The 23365-nt window shown below is 42.6% G+C and overlaps 1 protein-coding gene across 1 annotated transcript in view; it reads right to left on the bottom strand.

Annotated features, from left to right (window-relative positions):
- Positions 1 to 17247, bottom strand: part of Pus7 (pseudouridine synthase 7) — a 53747-nt gene extending 36500 nt beyond the window's left edge. Inside the window, exons 1-5 of the mRNA XM_087902466.1 lie at positions 17059 to 17247; positions 8560 to 8986; positions 6497 to 6581; positions 5883 to 5984; positions 984 to 1128 (exon numbers count right to left, since the gene is read on the bottom strand). Of these exons, the coding sequence (XP_087758592.1) occupies positions 984 to 1128; positions 5883 to 5984; positions 6497 to 6581; positions 8560 to 8954 (727 nt within the window). The 5' untranslated portion in view covers positions 8955 to 8986; positions 17059 to 17247. The remainder of the gene's footprint in view (positions 1 to 983; positions 1129 to 5882; positions 5985 to 6496; positions 6582 to 8559; positions 8987 to 17058) is intronic.
- Between the last annotated feature and the right edge of the window lie 6118 nt (positions 17248 to 23365).

The following is a 23365-nucleotide window of genomic DNA, read 5'->3' as shown; positions in this document are numbered from 1 at the left end:
CAGGTAATCCTCCTGCCTCAGCCTCCCATTACTGGCACGTGACACCATGCCTAGCTTTGCTTTTTTTGGTATTCACTGAGCATCCTCAGGTCTCTACCTTTTCCTCTGATTACTCAAAACTTCTCACTGATGGTTGATTTTTTTCAGGTGGCCAACCTGGCTTTTTTCTTAAGCCCTTTCATTCTCCTGGAAGCATGTAATCATTACAAACACGTAATCGTCATGCATAGACTACGCTACCTCTATTCATTGAGGGATATGGACAGGCCGTAATGGACTCAAAGCCTCTCACGACAACACCTGCGGGTCGGTGCTGATACATGTACTGTGAAATAGGGGAGAACGTGAGACATAAAGCACCAGATACTGGGAGGGGAGGAAAATCAAGAAATATTTCCTTTTTCTTAGGGTTCTAAGCAAACAGAAATTCTCATGGTTGTATAGAACACACGAGAACTTAAACACCAAACTGACTGACAATATGTTCACATTGACCGTACAACAGAGAACAAAAGGACTCAGATGACGGGTCAACTTCTTAAAACCCCATGTTTTATGTACGTGAGTGAAGATACCCATGTTTGGGAAGTAGAACAGGAAATATGCCCCTGGGAGTGGAGGCCAGCATTTCTGTTCATCTGAAAGGCTTCTTCTTTCTTTAAGAGCATACCGTGAGCAATAACTCCTCTACATTCTGATTAAATTGGCAATCAGCTCACTCTGCTCTCAGGATTCTCTCAGGCACCACTGTAGTTTTTGTAAATCTCCACTCACATACAAGACTGAAAGTCCACCAGACAGACAACATGCAGAACTGCTCTCCATCTGAAATGACTTTTGACCTTTTGAAGACATGACATGACCCTCTGGACAATGGCAAGGCAGCCCACACACATGAATAAGCAAAGCAAAGGAGGTGGGAGTGGAAGGTCCTGCCCCTCCTGCTTGCCCGACAGGAGAAAGCGGGCCAACGCCATGCTTACTTGCCAAAGCCTTTTTGCCAGCTGCATGGTAAGCTACGATGTATTTCCTTCCTTCTCTATCCTCGGTTTTTGTCTCTAATCCTGGGAAGAGAGATTTAATAGCTTGATGGATGATGGTTCTTTTTTCTTTGGTGTCCTCAATGACCTATGGAAAACAGAAGACAGGTAACCCTCTAACAAGCATCAAATAGGAAAGTAACATGAAGACATGGCTCATTTTATCAACTATGCAAAAGTCAACAAGAACACTTGGCTATTATTTCAGAGCACATTTTCGGGCTGCCTAATAAGGGCGGTGCCAAGGGCTTGGATAGTGCACCTGCAGATGCTACACAAGCACCTCAGACTCCCCTTTTCCTTTACTCTCCACCAGCTCCCTGCCAACCCACCACTGTGTCATTATGTGGAAATGAGAATGAGGCTCGGGAGAGTGACAGAAGGGGTTTGAAGTTACATAGCGGCAGGGTGTAAGAGTGAACTTGAAACGAAGCAGGGAATCTCTGTGATCACCGCCAGCAGCTGCCTTTGGTGTCTCTTCTTGATAAACAGCATGGGGAAGTCACAGAACAAGATGCTGAGAGACAAGCCTTCGGCGTATCACAAAGTTAATCCTTCTGCCAACTCAGCCCACAACTGCCTCCTACTGAACTTTATTTTATATTAAATTATTTTATGGGAGAAAATCTAACACAATAAAGAAAATAAGCATAAAGAACATTTAAACAACTTTTGGTCAGCTTTTGAAGTTTTTCACGCTAAAAAACAGATTTTACCTCTATTCAACAAAAGGCGGGATATGCCATATTTCAAAAACAAAAAAAAAGATTTTACAAAACACATTAATGCTATACTCAGTGAACAGGTATTTTCTAATTCACTCTCTTAAAAATGTTGATAGTGGGGTTGGCAAAATGGCTCACTGGGTTGAGGCACTTAGCCACACGAATTTTCCTCTGATGTTCACGCACTATGAAGGTTTTTACAACTTATAAAGGAATAAGTTAACTGGGCCAATTTCCTTACCTCTGACAGCAAGAAAAATTAAAAGTGCTGATTGTGAGACCTACGAATTTGATTTCACAGCCTGATTTAGTTGTTGCAACCTAACAGTTGAAAACCTCAACACAGAGAATAGATCCTAGACCTTAGCAAAACAAAATGATATAAAAAATAGAATGACTCATAGCCATAGGTAAATGATTTCCTCACAGCACAGAGTCAAGATCAGCAATTGCTGAAAGCACTAAGTTGGAATAACAGTTTACATATATAAACATATACTTAGACTCAAAATTTAGTAAGTTCTAGCAAGGCAGGACATCTGCCTATAATTCCAACACCGATCAGAAGTTCAAGGCTAGCTGGGCTACATACATAGTATATTCCATGATGGTTATGAGATGGTTACCAAAGCAACAAAACTAAGTCTACAGAGATGGCCCAGCGATTAAGAGAACTTGCTGCTCTTGTAGAGGACCTGGGTGGGTTCCCAGCAACCAGTGACAGCTTATAACCATCGCTAATTCCAGTTCCAGGGGAATCTGACACTCTCTTTTGACTTCCTTGGGCACCAGCCATGCAGGTGGTACATAGACAACATACAGGTAGGTAAACAAGACATGCATATACATAAAATAAATATTTAAAACCAAACCAATACCACTAAACTAAAACAACAAAGTATTTCCTCTTCATTTACTAGATAAGGTAACTTGCCCATAATTCATGGCCTTTAAAAGTTAAAACTGGGGGCTGTAGAGATAGCTCAGCAGGTAAGAGATCTGGATGTCTTCCCAGACCTGGGTCTGATTCTCAGCACCCACACGGTGGTTAACAACTACCTGTAACTTCAGTTCCAGGAGATGATAACCCCTTCTAGCCTCCTTGTGCACCAGGCATGTATGTAGCACTTAGGCATATATCATGCAGGTAAAACACCCATAAACATAAGCAGAAAAAAAAAGTTAAAACTGTGAGTCAACAACATAGCTTTCAGAATAAGGGCTAGTTTTGCCATACGTGGGATATGTACACGGGCCCAAGACACAACACTATTATACACACAGGGGAACTTGTGCTCTTACAGACAATTCTTTCTTTTTTTCTTTTTAAAACTGTATTTATTTTTATTTCATGTGTGTGTGTGTTGCCTGCAGGTATGTATTTGTTACACACGTGCGGCTGGTGCCGGAGAAGGTCAGAAGAGGGCATTGGATCCTCTGGAACTGGAACTTCAGACAGTTGTGAGCCACCACGTGGGTCCTGGGAACTGAACTCAGGTCCTCTGCAAGAACCAGGGGTCTTAACTGCTGGTCGTCTCTCCTGCCTTAACTGCTGTTCTACACAATTCTTAAATTCATACTTAAAAACACAGGTGACCCCTTTCTCACGATCTGCGGCTTGACTCTGGTAGTCACTGTTGGCCATGGCAGTGTGAGGAAGGGGAAGGGAAGAGGGCACAGGAGCAGGAGCCAGAAGCTGAAGAAGCCAACTGGTGGTCTGAGCTCTGAAACTTATTATTGATGACAGTTAAAAAAAAAATTCTAAATCTAATTTAAAAGATTTTTTTTTTTTTAACAATGTGATGGTGCATGTCTTTAATCCTAGCACTCAGGAGTAACCTCTGCCTTGGAAGATAGGACAGAGCCTGGAGGAGCAAATTTGAGACCAGATAGGTTATAGGAGAGAATTTGTCTCAAATAAACAAAACAAAATTTACCAAAACCCAAATTAAACCAAACCAAATAAATAAAGTAATTTGAATAAAACAAAACCAAACTATAAAAAATAAAGTTGGGATAAAGTCCAGCTGACATCAGTTAAGCATTTAAAGGCTGGACATGTGATGAACGCCCACAATCCCAAGAATTGGGAGGTTGAGGACCAAAGTCCCAGGCTATCTTAGGCTATACAGTGACAGTCTACTTCAAAACTCACAAAGTCAAACCAAACAAGGTGCACAAAGTGTTAGGAATATTTTTTAATATTAGCTCCCGCCGACACAAAATTCCCAATCAAAACAAGTCGAATTAAGAAATATCCAGGTTTAATGGGAGTTCTGCGCTCTTGGGTGGTCCTGAGGGGGACATGGGAAGCCGCAGGAACGCGACCCCCGGGAGGAAGAAAAGGAGACCACATGTTCGTCTTTTGGGAGATCACTTAAGTACCCAGGGGAGTGGTCCTGACCCCATCCCCAGGGAGGGGTCAGGATCTGGCCTGTTGGGATTTGGAGTCCAGACCAGGCCTTGGGGCTGGGATAGATGCAAGGGACTGGGGCCTACGCTCCCAACTTGACACCAAGGATGAGTGACAGAGAAATCACAACCTATTCAAGGATTCTGTCAACAGGTGAATTCAGTATTCTTCAGGAAGGGAGGGTGGGGAAGGCACGTGGTGATGCTGGAGGAGGACAATGAGCCGTGAGAAGGTGAGAAGCTGGAGTGACGGAATGCGGAGGTCGGAATGAAAACAGCCCCCACAGGCTCACAGGGAGGGGCACTACTAGGACATGGGGCCTCGTTGGAGGAAGTGTGACACTGGGGGTTGGCTCTGAGGTTTCAGATGCTCAAGCCAGACAGTTACTCTATCTTCCTGCAGCCTACTGATTCAGATGTAGAACTCTCAGCTACTTCTCCAGGACCAGGTCGGCCTGCATGCCACCAAGCTTCTCACCATGACGACAAGGGACAAAACTTCTGAACTGTAAACTAGTCCCATTTTAATGCTTTCATGGTCATAGTGTCTCCTCACAGCAACAGAAACTCTAAGACACTCAGGGATAAAAGGAGAAATCTTAGACAATCTAAAATTTATTAGTTCATTACAATGTGGTAAAAGGGCTGGGAGTGTAGCTCAGTGGTAAAATGCTAGACTTATGCACAGAGTCCAGAGTTTGATCTCTAGCATCTTATAAATCTGGTATGGTGTCCATAATTCCAGCATTTAGGAGTTAGAGAGAGGCAGGAGGGTCTGAAGCTCAAAGCTATCCTTGACTATCCAGTGAGGTTCAGTTCCAAGCCAGCCTGGACCACATGAGATCTTGTTTCAAAACAAAACAAAGTGAAGTAGTACAGCACACAATTAGCGTATATAAAGCCCTGGCTTTGTCCCCAGTACTATGTTTGGTTAACATTACAATTTTATTAGATGGACTAACCTAGAAAAACAGAACTGCCATAGGAAAGCTGAACAATGCTTTGCAATTCTACCTATCATCTGAGTTCTCTATTTCTCAGCTAGCAGTAGATCCAGGTTGAGTAACAGGCTTCCTCCCTTTCCCCTGAGACTCCCCCTCTTAATCCTATCAGATTAAGAAGCCATAAAGTCAGAGTTTCCTACCAGGGCCAGGCACCTAATCACCATGGTCCTTTGCAGCCATGTAACTATCATCCTGTGGTTCTAAACAGATCTCTCTTTGATACATTTTGGCCACAGAATTTCTTTTTACAGAAAAACACAGCTTTGCTAGTCAGGCACGGTGGATGCTGAGACAGAATGTAAGGCCCATTGGGGGATGGGGATGGGGGATTGGGAAGAGAGGGGCGCTATAGATACCAAATCTGAAAAAGACAAAAGCTGGGTGTGCTAGAATACTCCGTAACCTCAGCGTTTGCAAGATGGAGATAGGAGGAAGAAAAATTCAAGTCCAGGCTGGACCACGAGATCCTTTTATTCTTGTTTATTCAACAAGAATAAAACAAACCAAATTTTTCTTGATATATTTATCTTGAAATTGATTTTTTGCCCTGATTTATACAAAACAAAACCAAAACCTAGTAAACTGTCCTTTGAGAGCAACAGGAAAAGCCACCCTTTTGTTAAACACAGATAAAACTGTTCTGTGGTTACCCACCCAGAGGGGATCAGACAAACCCTAGACCTCACTCTGGCCTTGCTTACCTCAATGGCAACACTGGTTTCTTTATTTTTGAAAAGCTGTAGCTCCTCCAGCTGTTGTCTGTCTTCAGCTGTCAGAACAGTGAGTGCATCTTCGGGAGGGTCCTTTTACCACAGAAAGCAAGTGAGTTACACAGAGATAGCACAAGTACCTTTCTAGGATCTTTAGGAAGAGCTATTGTTTACAAAAATGTAACATGAGGGCCGGCTTGTTGGGGTTTCTGTCCCTCCTGGTACCCCAACAGCCGCAAGCAACAAAGAAAATCACACACAAGACTCCATAAGATTATAAACTGATTGGCTCATTAGGTCAGGCTACTTATTAGCTCTTATAACTTTTGTTACCCCATTATCCTTATCTATGTTAGCACATGGCTCCATACCTTTCTCAGCTGGGCAAGTTACATGCTGCCTCTTTAGTGGTCTGCACAGGAATGGTGAGAGAGCTTCTGCTTCCAGAATACTCCCAGTCTCTTTGCTCCACCCCTACTTCCTGTCTGGCTTTCCCGCATATACTGCCTGCCTGGCCAATCAGCGTTTTATTAAAATATGATTGACAGAATACAGACAATTCTCCCACACCACAAAAAAAAGGATTTTTCTAGAAAGACTTCTACCTCCTCATCCACTGGAACAGATAAGTCATCCAAATGGCTGATCCGTCCATCTTTCCCGATTTCATGAACAACAAAGTCAGAGTACCTAGTAAAAAGAAAACCAAAGTTTTCAATAAGTGTATATCTTACTTTTCACTAATTTTAGGACAAAGTTTACTAATTCAAAACAAGAGATTTAAAGAGAATCTCGCTGGGTAGTGGCGGCACACGCCTTTAATCCCAGCACTCGGGAGGCAGAGACAGAAGGATCTCTGTAAGTTCGAGGCCAGCCTGGTCTATATAGTGAGTTCCAGGACATGCTCCAAAGCTACAGGGAAACCATGTCTCGAAAAACCAAAAAAAAAAAAAAAAAAAAAAAAAGAGAATCTCTATTGTAAAGTAATACCAAGTAATTTTCTCTTAACACTGAAACACTTTTATACTAGATGCTTCTAAAATATTGGTATAGAAAACACTAACAAATGCAAAGTAAAAGTTCACCAACGTTTAGGGCTCCATCAGTACAGCGCTCGAGGAGCAAGCATGGATGAAGACTTGAGTTTGAACCTCAGCACCCATGCGACATGGCAGCACATGCCTGCAACCTGCTGGGGAGGCAGAGAAAAGAGGATTCCTGGAGCTGCTGGCCTCTTGGTCCACATAAAATGGTGAGGCCCAGGTTTCGAGACTGCCTCAAAAAAACAATGCAGAAGAACTGAAGAGATAGTTCAATGGCTAAGTGCACAGGTAACCACATGGCAGCCCACAACGGCTTGTAACTTCAGTTCCAGTGGGTCTGGTGCCCTTTGTAGCCTCCGTGGGCCCTGCACATATGTGGTGCAGATAACATGCAGGCCCTCACACCACACACATAAAAATCAGTCTTTAAAAGTAATCATGTGGGGAGTTACGGAGGAAGGCACCTGAGGTTAACCTCTGGCTTTGAAATACACAATCATATATACACCCCTACGCTTATACAATCCATACTAAATCAAGTCATAAATACAGTCAGTTAACTGAAGCTAAATAATAAGTTAATTAAAAAACAGTTAACTCAGAACCCAGTAAGTCTGTCACAAGATACCACAAAGTTTGTTTCTATCATCACATTTAACACCCTCTTAGAAACTTCCAGTGACACTAGTACCCATTTTGTGGATGTGGATACTGAGGCTCAGAGGACTCAGTTATTAAGTAGTTAAACAGAGTCATATCTAAATCTTTCTGGCTCCAAACAACTTCCTACTGAAAAATGGTCTAGTCAGATGAGACAGTTTAAAATTATAAGATGAATTCAGAAAAAAAATACCTTGAAAATGTCTAAAAGAATTTAACAAAACAAATATAACCCCATACACTAACAATCTGCACCACTGGGAAACTGTATTTATTTAAACAGTTCTGGGAAAGGTCTGTCCTTAATAAGAACTGAGAATTCATCATGAGACAGATTGAAAATTAAAGACCAAACTGGTTAAGCAGCAAGATTCTGTCAAGAAAGAATGAGAGAAAAGGCAAAAGAAACAGGAAGAAAGCAAGAAATATAATGGGCACAGTATAGTAAGAGTGTCTGTCTAGTGTGCGTGAGGCCTTGAGTTCAAGGCCCAGGACCACAGAAAGCAAATGTGTTCAAAATCCAAGACCATCTACTCAGGCAGTTCTCCCACACTCTGCCCCTTTTTGACCAGAAACATAAACAACTCTTGGGGTTAGAAAACCAAATGGAGAGTTGGGTGTAAAGGCACATTCTCAAATTTCTAACACTCAAGAGGCTGAGGATTGAAAGTTTAAGACAACTGAGTTTACCTGGGCTATTTAGAGAGACACTGCCTCAAAAACAAACAAATGAAGATCTTTTTTAAAGAGAAGAAGGTGGGTAAGACTGAAAAAATAGGGAAGAGAAAGCAAAGAAAGATGGAAACCGGGGGCTGGAACTGTAGCTCAGTAGCCAAGCTTGGCTAGCATGCGTAAATTCTGGGGGCTGAAGAGAAAGAAATAGGGAAAGACTATATGGACTATAACAGCTGATTTCTTTCCAAAGAAAAGTATTCACACAGCTAAAACATGTTCACTACACACACCTTTCTTTTAGGATCCCCGAGAAGCCCTCATGAGGGCTCACAAACTTGGTGATGCCTACGTCAAGCTCTGTGAGTCCGTGCTTCATCATGTCTGCAAAGCTCTCTGGCTCCTCCTCTTCCCCTGTCTCTGGAAGGCCTTCTTCCTCTTCTTCCTCCTCTTCCTCCTCTCGCACATGAGCACTGGAATTCTCTTCATCTTTCTCTGTACTTTCAGCCTCTGGAGGCCCAGGCTCGTCCTCACGGCTGTGCAGACCTTCATTTTCTACTCCATCCCGACTGTCGTTCAGACAGCACTCTGAGACCTTCTGTTTCTTTGCTTCCTCCCACGAGGCCACACCGTCATTATCTTCCACAACAAGGCACCCACGTTTCAGGGACACGTTTGTCATTTCCATCTTTAAGGTTCCAAGAAAACATTTACGAGAACCTTTTTAGGGAGGAGAAAAGAGTAGAAGTTAACAATCTCCCATAAAGAAGCCGATTTGAGGCAAATAGAAGCACAATGAACCTTGTCCAGAGGGTTTTTTTTTTTTTAAAAAAAATCATTTATTACAATAATTCTCAGGGGTGTGGAAAGATAGCTCAATGGTTAAGAATGCTTGGGTTTCAGAGAACCCAAGTTTGATTCCTAATACCAGGTGGTTCCTAATACCTAATATCAGGTGGCTCATAACCACCTGCCAGTCCAACCAACTCTAGGAGATTAGACATTCTCTTCTGGCCTTCTAAGGCAATCACAAGCATGTGGCATTCACTGGCACACATTCAGATACATAAAACATGCAAGTATCTTTTTAACGAGAAAGTAAGTAATTCTGGTATTTGCACACACTCAAAAGTATAAAAACAGAAAACAAGTACAATAATTTGCACCAACATTCTCATGAACAGCTAGGTGCAGTGGCATATGCCTTTAATCCTAGCATGTGGGAGGCAGGTTAGGTGGGTTTCTGTGAGTTTCAGGCCAGTCAGGGCTATATGGAAGGACACTACCTCAACAAACCAACAAACCAAAAACTTTAAATGCAGTTTTAAGCCAGAAATATGTTTTTTTTAAAGCGATTTATCTTAAGAACATAATTTAGAGAGGGGCTGACAAGATGGTTCAATAGTTAATAGCATTTGTTCTTCTTGCAGAGGACCTGGGTTTGGATCCTAACACCTACCCACATGGTGGCTCACAACTATCTCAAATTTGTTTCATGGGATCTGATGCTTTCTTCTGACTTCTGCAGAAACCAGACATGTACGTGGTGTATCTATATACACACATAGGCCAAACTCTCATATATAAAAAACTTAAAAATTAAAACCAAACCAAACCAAAGAGAATATAAATTCGGGGGATGAAGGGACGGCTCAGAAGTCAAGAGTTCTTGTTGCTCTTTCAGAGGTTCCACATTCAGCTCCCAGTACCCACATGTAGCGGGTACAATGTGAGTCCTTGGGGATTCTGTGCCTGTATACACACAGATGTGTAGGCACATGCATACACCTAAAACAAATTAAATATAAATAAGCTGAATATGTAGATACAAGTGACTAGGAACTTCAAAAGGTGGTTACTTCTAGTTGAGGACCTAGGTGGTTATAGCTGAGATTTCATTGAATACCACCACTGTTTTATTATAACCTTGTTCCAGGCATGTGTATTATCTTTCCAACACTGATAAAATACAGCAGCCATTAACGAGAGCATACCCACACCATACCGAGAGCTATGGGGTACTGTTATGTAGTGCCTAGGAAATCAGCCGGGTATGATGGCACACTCCTGTAATCTCAGCACTTGAGAGGTAGAAATTAAAGGACTAGTTCAAGGTCGGCCTGGGCTATAAGAGATTCAGACTCAAAACCAGCAAGGGATGGTGGCTTAGCCAGTGAGGTGTCTCCTTGTAGGCAGAGACTGGTCTTTCATTTCCCGATAGCTTAGACTTGAATAATTACACTGAAACTATACTAATTACAGCACTGTTTGGCCAATGACTCAAGCATACTTCTGGCTAGTTCTTACATCTTGAATTAACCCATTTCTAACTATCTGTGTATCACTACGAGGTTGTGGCCTACGGGTAAGGTAAGGTAGTAAGGTAAGGTTCTGGTGGGCGTCCTCCTTTGCTGCATCCTTCTCCTTTGGCAGCTACATGGTGTCTCCTTGACTCTGCCTACTCTATGGATCTCTGGACTTCCTGCTTGGTTTTGCTCTGCTAAGCCATTGACAGCTTTATTCATTAACCAATGGTAAAAAAAAAAAAAACATATTCACAACATACAGAGGGAAATCCCACATCATCTCTCCTTTTCTGTCTAATTAAAAATGAAGGTTTTAACATTAACATTGTAAAATTACATATAACAAAATAGGTATCAAACAAGAATTAGTTACAATATTTAATCATCTATCCAATCTTAGTGAATCTAAAGCTTTATTATATTTAATTTATCCTTTATCATAACTAAGGAAAAATCTATCAGTCTTCAACTCTTCAAAGATCCCAGAAGGATACAGTATTACCTAAGTAAACAGGAAGTGCATTGTAAACAACTTCCAAAACTTTAGAATTGACAGAGTCATCTTACTGACTGAACAGTCACCCAGAGTTCTTCTGCACTGTTGGGGCACCCATCTTCAGCCGACAGGCCCATAGTATCTGGCAGACTTTTCCACGAAGCAGGAAATTTCAAAGGCAGTTCTGCCTATTTTGGCAGTTTGTCAGTCACTTTCTTCTGTATCCTGCAGAATGTCTGACAGTTTCTTCTGTGAAGCAGGAACCTTGAAGGTCCATCCCGTGTTTTGGAATGTTCAGTCACTTTTCAGTGGGTCCTGCAAGTCCAGTTCATACAGCATACCATCAAGCAGTCCAGGAAAGAGCAGTTTCTTGCTCAAATGGCTAGTAAACTCCACAAGGAGCCTCTTTGGTGTCCATCATCCTCTTGAAGCAACTGGTGCTGCCAGAAGCAGACATGCCTAACTGTCGAGAAAAGCCTAAATTCTTAAAATCTTTTAAACACCATGTTTTTCAGGTCTCTGAAAGATTTAAAGAATACCTATCCATCTGAAATATTTCTCTGTACATCAAGAAAACCTAATTATCATCACTATAAGTTTGACTAATAAATGATTATCTATTAATCTACAATTTTTAATTATATATTACATTTTTAAATGAGCTGTCTAAAAATACCTTAAACAAGAACAGATATACATACAATAAAATTGACCTTAAATTTGTATCAAAAGTCCAAGATCCATACCAATGCAAAGTATTCGTCTCTGTATATTCTCTCTCTCTCTCTCTCTCTCTCTCTCTCTCTTTAAGAAATTGACTGGACTGTAACCATTAATCACTTAAAATCAACCCTTTTAAAGTAAAAATAAGCATTTATAAACAATCATTTTGGAAATTTGGGCATAGTTTTCTCCAAACTGCTTCCTGCTGTTTGTTGGGTTGAGTATTTTTAGGGGTAAATGGAAACCATTTTTTGGGGGGGGTCTTCTTCCATCAAACCACATTAACCTGGAAGAAATGCACAAGTTCTCATTTTCTGTTAAAACAAAAACAGAACCTCTTTTTCAAAGCAACATATGCTTAGACACAAAATTTGAAGTCAACATACCTTTATATTGGTTTAACTTAGCAGCCCCCAGAATCAAATACTTTTCTGCGGTAAAAAAAAAATTCAAAGAAAACACAATAATATGCATAATACAGACTTTCTGTGTTTTTTTAATCTTTATGTGGCTTATTTTTCTTTACTCCTTTAATCTATGACAGTCTATACTCTTTATATTAATTTAACTGACTTCTTTTTATAATAGTCTATACTCTTTTTCCTCTCTCCCAAGCCTATGCACAATTTTAAACACACTGTGTCTCATTTAGAGGTTCTTTGTGTCTGAATCTGTCCTATTACGAATCTGAAATCCTTTTCTGACAAGGAGCATTTTAAAATGGCAAACAGTGTAGTTGCGGTAGCCATGCATGCTGGCTCCACCTCTCTTGGTCTTTCAATATGGTAGAGGTACCTTTACCAGCAGCTCTGGGACTGCTGGGTGGGAGCCATGCTCACCACCTTAGCCCTGGGAAGCACCATGCAGCACGTAAACCCTTTATGTCTCAGTAAAAGCTAATTCTGCCATGCAACCTGGAAATGTCTCTGTGCATGGCAGCGGGAACTCACCATTCTTTCCTGACTGTGCATTCCTAGCAGACCCGATCCAGCTTCTTGCCTAGGCAGGGTGCTGAGCAGCAGGCATACAAGCACTTGGATCCAAAGTATGTGGCTGGTCATGTGGGTTACTCCAAAATGCATGAGTGCTATTTTGTAGTCAGAGATTGGTTTTTTGTTTCCCAACTGCTCAGACCCTAATAATCACACTGAGAGTATATCAATCAAAACACTCTTCGGAAAATGACTTAGGCATATTTCTAGCTAGCTCTTACATCTAGAATTAACCCATTTCTATTAATTTGCGTAACACCAAATTAATAGGCCACATTGTGGCCTACTGGTAAGGTAAGGTTCTAGTGGGCATCTTTCTCCTTCACCAGCTACATGGCATCTCCTTGACTCTGTCTACTCTCTCTATACATCTCTGTTCACAATGGCTGAAACAGCTTTATTCATTAACCAATTGTAATAAAACATATTCACAGCATACAGAAGGGAATCCCACATCAAACATATTGATAGCATACAGAGGGGAACCCCACCTCACCTCCTAGTAAGCACGAGGACCTGAATTTAATCCCTAGCACTTTTTTTTTTTTAAGTTGGAGCCTGGTATGGTGGAGACAGAAGGATTCTCTGGGGCTCACTGCTAGCCAATCTAGCCAAATTGTTGAACTCCATATTCAGCGAGAGAGTTCTCAAAAACTAAGGCGCAAAGACAAGTCAGCTCAGTGGTGGGAAGGGAGTGTGAATGCCTGGCCTGGCTTGGGTCAGACCGTCAGACCTATGTGGTAGAAGGGGAGAACAGACTCCCATAGTGGTCTTCTGACCTCCACATGTGCACTGATGAGCACACACATACACACAATTAAATATAAACAAATCAAATTTAAAAATAAAAAAAAAACCCACTAAGGCAGAGAAAGATGGAAGACACCAAGACACTGGCCACTGGCCTCCCTTTGCATTTCCCTCAAACACAGACACAAGAGAAAAATAAAAGAAAACCGAAACTGTAAATATACCAGGTTGGCCTTTAACTCTTAATTCTTCAGCCTCAGCTTCTTGAGTGCTGTGACTGTGGATGTGATGTGGATGTGCTTCACTAGGCCAGCTATGTTATGTATCTGACCACAGTTTAAAAAGATACAGCCCCCAAACAGATTATTATTTAACCAGACAAAGTACAATGTACAGAGCAAAACAGAAGACATTATACATACTTCCCCAGTATTTGCCCCTCAGGAGAGGGGCAAATAGAGCAATCAAAACATTCTGGGTGCTGTGTGTCTACCTAACTGATCTTTCTTTTTATTTGAAATTTTTTATTCATTTTATGTACCAACCACAGTTCCCCTCCCTCCCCTCCTGCTGTTTTTTCTCCACCTTCCATCTACTCCTCCAAAAGGGAGTCAATAAAGCCTGGCACATTAAGTTTATGCAGGACCAGGCCTTTCCTGCTGCATTAACACTGAGCATGGCATCCCACTATAGGGAAGGGGCTCCAACAAGCTAGCTCATGCACCAAGGATAGGTCCTGGTCCCACTACCAGGCTATATAACACCACCCACATCGACTTGATCTTACCTGAAACTAAAATAAGGGTGTACATTTTCCTATTTTTATTACATAGAGAGACAGAAGAGTGAACTTACTAACAAACCTAGCCAACATATCCATAAAAACCATAAATGAGTTCCAAAAATATTCTAATCCCAAGTATGGTTAGTCTAAGTATGGTCAATGAAAAACCAGAAACAGCCATGGTAAGGTAATAAAAATAAGGGAAACTTATTATTATTTAAAAATTGGCAGATCTTTATGGCATAGACATGACCAACTGAAAAATCACTGACAGAAGTAATTATAATAATAGACTCCTAGCTGCTATCAAAGGACTCTTTGGGAAGAGATCCTGATACCCGTTCATAGGCCACAACACTCAGCAGAGGGGCAAGCGCAGCCAGCAAGAGCCATGCATGCAGCCTGGCACAGGGACTTTAGTCAGACCACTGATCTCTTTCCCAGATGCCGATGAACACCAGATCTCCTCTATGACGTGGAACAAGATCCTAGATCTTGCAACTTAGTGAGTGGGTGACTATCCTCTTCCAAGTTGTTGATAAAAATAAAATATGATGCCTTGGACAAATATCTAATATCTCCCTCCATTCAACTTTGTTCATTGGCAAAAAGAGGGGACATGACACATAACTTAGACCTGATTTTGTTGTTTCTTTCTTAGAGAGGCTCTCACCACATAGCCCTAGCTGTCCTGGAATTGACCATGTAGCTCAAGCTGGCCACCTGCTTCTGCCTCCCAAAGTGCTGGGATTCAAGGCATGTGCCAACATGTCCGGTCCCCAAGATACTTATTTGCTTTTTGATTCCTGAGCTATTGTTGATGCTTACTCATGGTTTGCTCCATTAAATACTTTTGCTTTCTGAGACAGGGAGGGTCTCATGATGGGCCGTGCATGTTAGCAAGTGTGCTAACAATGAACCACCTTGACCTTTGTCTTTACTTTGAGACAGGGTCTTCCTAAATTGCTTAGAATACCCTTACAGGCTGCTTTTGAACTTGTGATCCTCCTGCCGAGGCCTGCAGCAGCACACATGACTTAGAAACACTTTCTTTGAGGGCAGAGCACACCCCACATTCTATTCAGAAAGAAAAATTTACTCTAACATATATCGAGTATATATATCCTGTGTAGGCACTGGATAAAAATGGATGACTTCTTGCAATGAAACAGATGACATTCTACTTGTGAACATATTCAAAAACAAAATAAACTTGCAGGGGATGTTCTCAGAAACAGAATACAATTAAACAAACCCTGTGTGAGGACATGTAAGCCAGTTAAAAGCAGAGTAAGGGATGGATGAGCAGAAAGGGTCATTTTGTGTGAAGCCTCCATAAAGATGTTTTAAAGGCTTGAAGAAAGTAGACCTGAAAAATTCTCAGTAGACTCTGAGAGTCCCATGGGGGCAGAATAAAACCTGTAAAGATCACAGATAGAAATTAGGCTAATTTCTTTCCAGGGCGCAAAATCTCAGTTTCATTAGTGCCTTGTATTGCCCCATCCTCTAACAAAAATGTTGAACAGTAGAGTGTGGTGGCCCAAGCCCATGAGTTCCAGGCCAGCTTGGTCTACACAGAGAGTTCCAGGCCAGCAAGGCTACACAATAGGGAGACTGTCTCAGCCCTTCCTCCACAAAAAGAGAGAGAGACAAGTTCAGAGGGGGATACAGTGGATGTCCTTCTCCTGTAAGACCAGCACTTGGAGGGCTGAGGCAGGAGGATCTTTAGTTCGGACCACCCTGCCTGGCCTACACAGTAAGTCTTGTCTCAAAACTATGTGCTCAAATAAGCTTGTTAAATTAACAATTTCTGTCTGTTGGCTATTTGCTAATTATTGGACATGATTTCCCTCTTTCTCACTATAGCAAACAGTCTGAATTTTGACAGCTCCTTCAATAAAAACATTGCCCTGCCACCTGGGTACACCAATTTACAGCCGGTCACAGATTTTGTATTTGTTGTTGTTGTTGGTGGTGCTGCTATTTTAGAGTGGAAATAAATCAAAACAACACCTACATTTTAGGGTTTTTTAAATTTTATTTTTAATTTTTATTTATTTATTTATTTATTTATTTTAAGAAGTGGCCTGTAACTCTCTCCCAATCCTACTTTCTTGACAGGCGCTGATTAACAGCAATAACTATGTGCTTTTTAAAGCCACCTCAGTTTAGGGCTTGTGGTAAGGACCAAAGGGTAAGTAGCCTGCACAGCAAAAGCTGGAGAAAAGACCAAAGAAAGCCTGATTGCTTTCTTGGGGTAAGAAGAGCAGCAGCCCCAGGTCGGCCCAGAACGTAAAATATTTGCGGCCAATACCAGCACTAAGTCCAGACCCGTGCACGCCGGTCGGACAATTTGGGAGGTTGAGCAGAGCTGGGAAAACGGCTGGTCTGTATTTCTAAGAAGGAAATGAGCTAGGGGAGCGCCTAAGGCACCTCCACGCAAGGAAGGAGAGGAAAAGGTTCCGGTCCACAGAGCAGCGGCTAAAGAGGGGCTAGGGACGCAGCGCCGCCTAACGACCAGCCAGGATTAGGGCGAAGAGCCGGGGTTCGGGAGCACCAATCGGGAATTAGGGATCTGGGATCCTGGATCGGGGAGCACGGAGCAGATACCAGAGAGCGAGAACTGTGGAGCCGGAGGCGGAAAAACCGGGGACGGCGCGGGTTGCGACCGCGGCCAGCCACCCTCCCGGCCGCGTGCTTCTCCGGAGGCCTGGGGCCGTGCCGCCTGGCCGAGCACTTACCCGGAGCCTGAAGGCGCGGGCCAAGCGGCAAAGAAGGCGCTCGCTCTGGACTCAGGAGAGCGGCGGCCACTCGGAGGAGACAGCAGCCAGCGCCAGTCCGCAAAGGCTACACCGCGAGGAAACTCACTCGTACCAGATCTCCCACCAGCCGCCGGGCTCGCACACGTGCGGCGCAGCGCTGCGCAGACCACGCCCTGGGGCGGAGCCCGCCTCACCCACCGTCCCGGGAGGACGCTCCGCCCACCGGCGCCGGGGAAGCGTCTTGCCACAGGCGAAGAGCTCTGAGGTTTTTTAGGACTTAAAAACACAGAGACTGCATTTTTAGTTGTTAATTGCGCTTGAGTGAGAACTTCTTTTGCCTTTTATTATAGGTAAGAGCGCATATTAATTGAAATGGGTTTCCTATCAATTTGATGCTTGTGTTTTGGCCATGTTCGGACATATGACTCTTTCTTGTTGCATCCTATCACTCAGTGAATAATAATGAAAAAAAAGAATTATTTTCTCTTCTACATCTTGATACTTACAAACATAACAAGATCTAAGAATACCATTCTCCCACAATCCCTCTTTGAGACAGAATTCTTTACTCTGTAACACAGGTAGGCCTGGAACTCAGGGCAATCTGCTGCTTTAGTCTGTTTTTGCCACTTCTTACATTTGAGAACTCCCTAGTCAGACTGTCAGGGAAACCCCATCAAAGCTGGTTTATGCTTTGGGGTCAAGAAAAATGAAATGTATTTTTATTCTTATGCTCTTCAAGTAGCAAACTGATCAAATCAAAACACCCTATAACATTTCAGATGTATTTTTTTTTCCCCAGACTTCAACTCAGGGCAAAAATAAAATAAAATAAATCAAGATTTGTAATAGTGTGGTGGTTTGAAAGAAAATGGCCCTCAAACGGAGTGGCACTATTAGGAGGTGTGGATGTGACCTTGTTGGAGGAAGTGTGTAACCGTGGAGGTGGACTTTGATGTCTCATATATGCTCAAAATTCTTCCCAGTGTCTCAGAACACTTCCTGTTGCCTGCCAGGTGTAGGACTCTCAGTTAGTTCTCCAGCACCATGTCTGTCTGTATGCCACCATGTCCCACCATGATGATAATGAACTTAATCTCCGAACTGTATGAGAGCTACCCCAATTAAATGTTATACTTTATAAGAGTTGCTGCGGTCATGGTGTCCCTTCATAGCAATAGAAACCCTAACTAAAACATGGAGTGTCACAAGCTTGTTATACCAGCACAAAGGTGATGGGGGCAGAAGGACAAGAAGGTTATGGTCCTTTGGGGCTATATAAGGAATCCCAGATCAACATGGGTTAGGTGAGAGCCTGTCTTAAATAAAAATGGTAGGGCTGGAGAGATGGCTCAGTGGTTAAGAGCATTGCTTGCTCTTCCAAAGGTCCCGAGTTCAAATCCCGGCAACCACACGGTGGCTCACAACCATCTGTAATGAGGTCTGGTGCCCTCTTCTGGCCTGCAGGCATACACACAGACAGAATATTGTATACATAATAAATAAATATTTAAAAAAATAAAAATAAATAAAAATGGTATTTCAAATCTTTGAATTTCTCTTAACCATGTGTTGTCTTTGTTGTAGCTCTGTGTATATGTTCACATATGTGATGATTGTCTTATTTGTCAATTTGACAGAATCTAGAATTACCTGGGAGACAGGCCTCGGTCATGCCTATGGAGAATTATCCTGATTGATTTAATTGAAATGGAAGGACCCACATACTATGAATAGCATCATTCTCTGGCTGAGATTCTGGACCATGTAACTCAGAGGTTCTCAACCTGTGGGTCACAACCTTCTTGGGAGTTCTAATGACCCTTTCATTGATCTCTGTTTCCAATTGTGGGTGTGAGGTGACCAAGGTCCTTAGCTTCCCTTCCATAATGGACTATATCCTTGAACTGTCAGCCACCTTCAACCCTTTGTCCCTTAAGCTGATTTTATCACAAGAAAGTCACTAAGACTTTGTTCACTGCCAAGTTCAAGGAGGCCGAAGGCCCGTATTGGATGTTTTCCTTTATCGCTTTCCAACTTCTTTATTTTTACCATTGTGTGTTTATGACATGTGTGTATGTGTGTGCCTGCCTATATGTGGAGGTCAGAGGTCAATTCTGTAGAGGTTGGTTCTCTCCTTCTACCTTTACATGGTTTCTGGGAATAAAAGTCAAGTTGTCAGCCTTGCTTGGCAAGTGCCTTCTCCTTTTGAGCCATCTTGATCATCCCTCTGCCTTACTTTTTGATACAGCTTTTCACTGACCCTGGAGCTCATCTGTTTGACTAGACCGGTTGGCCAGAGAGCTTAAGGATCCTGTCTTTCTAATGCTTGTGTTACAGGTACCTGCTGTGTCTAACTTCTTACACGAGTACTTGTAGTGATGAGGCGAGCAGGCCTGCTTTTCGTCCTGCCCGTCTCCCGCACGGCTAGCTTTACACCCGAAATAACAACACACAAATTGTATTCATTTAAACACTGCCTGGCCTATTAGGTCTAGCCTCTTACTGGCTAACTCTCACATCTTGATTAACCATTTCTATTAATGTGTATCGCCACTTGACTGTGGCTTACCAGCATGAGTCTAACCACCGTCTGTCTTGGGTAGGAGAAGCATGGTGTCTGCCTGACTATGCTTTCTTCCTCCCAGAATTCTGTTCTGTCTACTCCACCCACCTAAGGGCTGGCCGATCAAAGGGCTGAGGCAGTTTCTTTATTAACCAATGAAAGTAACACCTAGACAGATGACCCTCCTACACCGAGGACTAAGATCTGAACTCATGCTTGCACAGCGAATATTGTATTGACTAAACCCTGTAGGTGGAGTTTTTCATTGGGACCATGATCAGCTCTGTTCAGCCAGCTGCTTCCCAAATAACCATTCAAAGACTTATTATTAATTTTAAATGCTTGGTTGATAGCTTTGGCTTATTACTACCTTGCTCTTACAACTTAAATTAATTAAGGTGCTGCCCTGAGGCTCTTGACTTTTACCTCTCCTTCATATCCTGCTCCCTTTCCATCTGGCAGGCAAATCCTCTGACTCTACCCTCCTTCTTCCCAGCATTCTCTCTGCCCTGAAAATCCTGCCTAACTATTGGTCAGTCAGCTTTTTATTAACAATAAGAGCAATACCTATTTACAGTGTACAAAGATTGTTCCACCGATTGTCCCACAGTATCTCTCTAACCCAAGACTTCTTCTTAAAATGTGGATTTAATGTGGAAAATTCAGCTAATTGCATCATTGTCTTAATTGTTTTCCTACTGCTATAACGAGATTCTATCTCCAAAGCAACTTACAGAAAAAAAGAGTTTATTGGGGCTTATGGTTTTAGAGGGTGAGTTCATGATGATGACCTTCATGGAGGCAGGCAGGTATGAGCAGTAGCTGAGCACTGACATCCGAATCCGCAAGTTTGAGGTGGAGAACATCAGGAATGGTGTGGGCTTTGAAACCTCAAAGCTAGCTGCCATTGACACGCCTCCTCCAACAAGGCCACACCTCCTGCTCCTTCCCACACAGTTCCATCTACTGGGGAACATATGAGCCTATGGGGGTCATTCTCATTCAATGACCACAGCCATTTGTAATTTGTAATTAGCTTAGACATGTGGGTTCTGTATTCAGTTACCTACCTAAATTCTTTCCTTTGTCCTTGTTTCATTCATTTATTCACTCACCTTTTTTTTTTTTTTGAGATCGGTGCTCAATATACTGTTATGCCCAAAGTCCAGATACCCAAAATACCACCACGAGACTGAATCCAACGCAAAAACAAAGAGTCTTTTAATGCGAGTTAACTGGGGCCTCTCTCTATCCAAAGCAGCAGTACCACCACTACCAGTAGCAGCAGCACAGCAGGGGAGGCCCTGAGAAGTGTGGAGAGGCAGTTTTTATAGCGGCCAGGCAAGATGTGAAGGACTTGGGGGACTTCAAACCTACATAGCTACAGATTTGGGGTTGACTCAAGCCCTCCAAAACTGCAGGGTTACAGATTTGGGATTGGCTCAGGCTCTGACTAGGGGTATCTGGACAGAGTTGATGGGCTGCCTTAGGTCTAGGGGAATTGCAGAGGACTCCTGAGGTTGTTTACTCACTTCTGATTGGCCCCTCCCTGTGTGTGTGTGTGTGTGTGTGTGTGTGTGTGTGTTTGTGTGTGTGTAGGAGGGGGTGAGGTGTTTCCTGTTCCTGACTGGTCTCTCTCTCAGTGGGGTGATATGGGACCCATTTCTGATTGAACCCGCCCCATGGGTTAAATTCAGGGGAAGGTCAGAGGCAGTTGTGCCTTCTTGGCTGAAGGAGACTGTTTCCTGCTAAGGTCAGGTGGAGGTCACACCTTTACACCAGAGGAGGGAGCTACTTCCCTGCTCATGGATTGTTTGGGATTTGTGTTTCATTTGGTGGAGGGGGGGCAGAGATGGCTCTGATTTCAGGGCCAAACTGTTTCTTCCACTGGTCCTTTTTAGCCTTTTGGCTCTAATTTTAGGGTCAGGGCATATTTCTTTAACTGGTTCTGCTTCTAGGGAGCAAGTGTTGTTTCTTTGGTTTTGGTTTCAGGGTCAGGGTGTTTTTCTCCAGTTCTGGGTTCAGGGATAAGGTGTTTCTTTTGCTGATTCAGGTTCCATATCCTTGGTGTGTTTCTTTCACTGGCTCTGGGTTCAGAGTCAGGGTGCTCAGGGATTGTGCTATGGCTCCAGATCTGCTGGGGTCAGGGTTTCTCATATACCTTAGGCTGGACCCAAATTCAAGATCCTCCTCCTCAGTCTTCCAAATACTGTATTTATAGGCATGTGGCACCATGCCTGGATCATTTCACTAATTCTTGTACAATCACATACTCTTGGGATATGGTAAATTAATAAATTAATGCCCCTACATCAGCAAATTCAAGTACAACTATGTGACATAATTTAGCCCAGACTCTTTCTTTTAAAAAAGTTTATTTATTTTGTTTACAGTGTTCTGTCTGCATGTGTGCCTGCAGGCCAGAAGAGGGGACCAGATTTCGTTACAGATGGTTGTGAGCCTTCATGTGGTTGTTGGGAATTGAACTCAGGACCTCTGGAAGAACAATCAGTGCTCTTAACCTCTGAGCCATCTCTCCAGCCCCAGACTCTTTATTTTATTTTATTTTTTGCCTTTTCAAGACAGAGTTTTTCTGTGTAGTTTCGGCCATCCTAAAATCACTGTGTAGACTAGGCTGGGCTCAAACTCACAGAGATCTCAATACCTCAACCGCCCAAGTACTGGGATTAAAGGCATGTGCCACTGCTGCCCAGCTTTATTTTAATTTTTAAAAATTTATTTTGTTATTTTTACTCTTTAAAACATCTGATTGTTTTGCCAATATACCAAGTGTGTTCCTGGTGCCTGAAGTCCAGAAATTACTCCTCTGGAATTGGAGTTACAGCCGGTTGTCAGCTGCTGGGTGTGCTAGGAAGTGGATCTTTGTTCTCTGAAAGAGCAGCTGGTACTCTGAATTGCTAAAACCATCACTTCAGATCAGAGTCCAGAAATTACTCCCCTGGAATTGGAGTTACAGCCGGTTGTCAGCTGCTGGGTGTGCTAGGAAGTGAATCTTTGTTCTCTGAAAGAGCAGCTGGTACTCTGAATTGCTAAAACCATCACTTCAGACCCTAATATTTATTTTTTTGCTATTGAGACATAGTCTCATTATGTGGCTCTGTGGAACACACAGAGATTCACCTGCCTCTGTGTTCTGAGTGCTGGGCTAAAGATGTGCACCATCACCCCTGCCACCTCTCCTGGCTCCTATGTTTACTTACATTTTATGTGTATAGGTGTTTGTCTGCATACATGTCTGTACCACAGTGAGTTTTCTTCTCATTGAGTAGTTTCTGTTTTCTCTAAAGATTTTCTTCTGTTGGATCTCCAGTTGTTTTGCTCTCAAAGGCATTGCCTTTGTCAGATTTCCAAATTCTCTGCTGTAGCTTATAAGTATCTCTAGTTCCTCCTCCGTGGGGAACGGTAGAGGCTTAGGAGCCTCTGCTAGGCAAAGTGCATGTTAGATTTTGAGTGCTTTTCTTCTATCTGGCTCCCAGAATGACTCTCTAGTTGGAAAATAAGGTCATCTCTATGCAGTTTTGACCAATATTAAATAAAGATCTAGATACTGGCATTCATTGGTAAATTCATGCCAAACCAAGTAACCTATCTTGCCTCTTATGGCCACCATGCTCACTCTCGTTTTCAGAACATCAGGATATTGCCTAGATATTTACAATAAACTTACAGATTCACATAAAATCTATGGCATGGAAGGAG

The sequence above is a fragment of the Myodes glareolus genome, chromosome 27 (assembly GCF_982192425.1).
Source record: "Myodes glareolus chromosome 27, mMyoGla1.1, whole genome shotgun sequence".
NCBI classification, from domain to species: Eukaryota; Metazoa; Chordata; class Mammalia; order Rodentia; family Cricetidae; genus Myodes; species Myodes glareolus.
The sequence above is the reverse complement of the archived record's forward strand: the minus strand, read 5'-3'. Positions and strand labels throughout refer to the sequence as shown.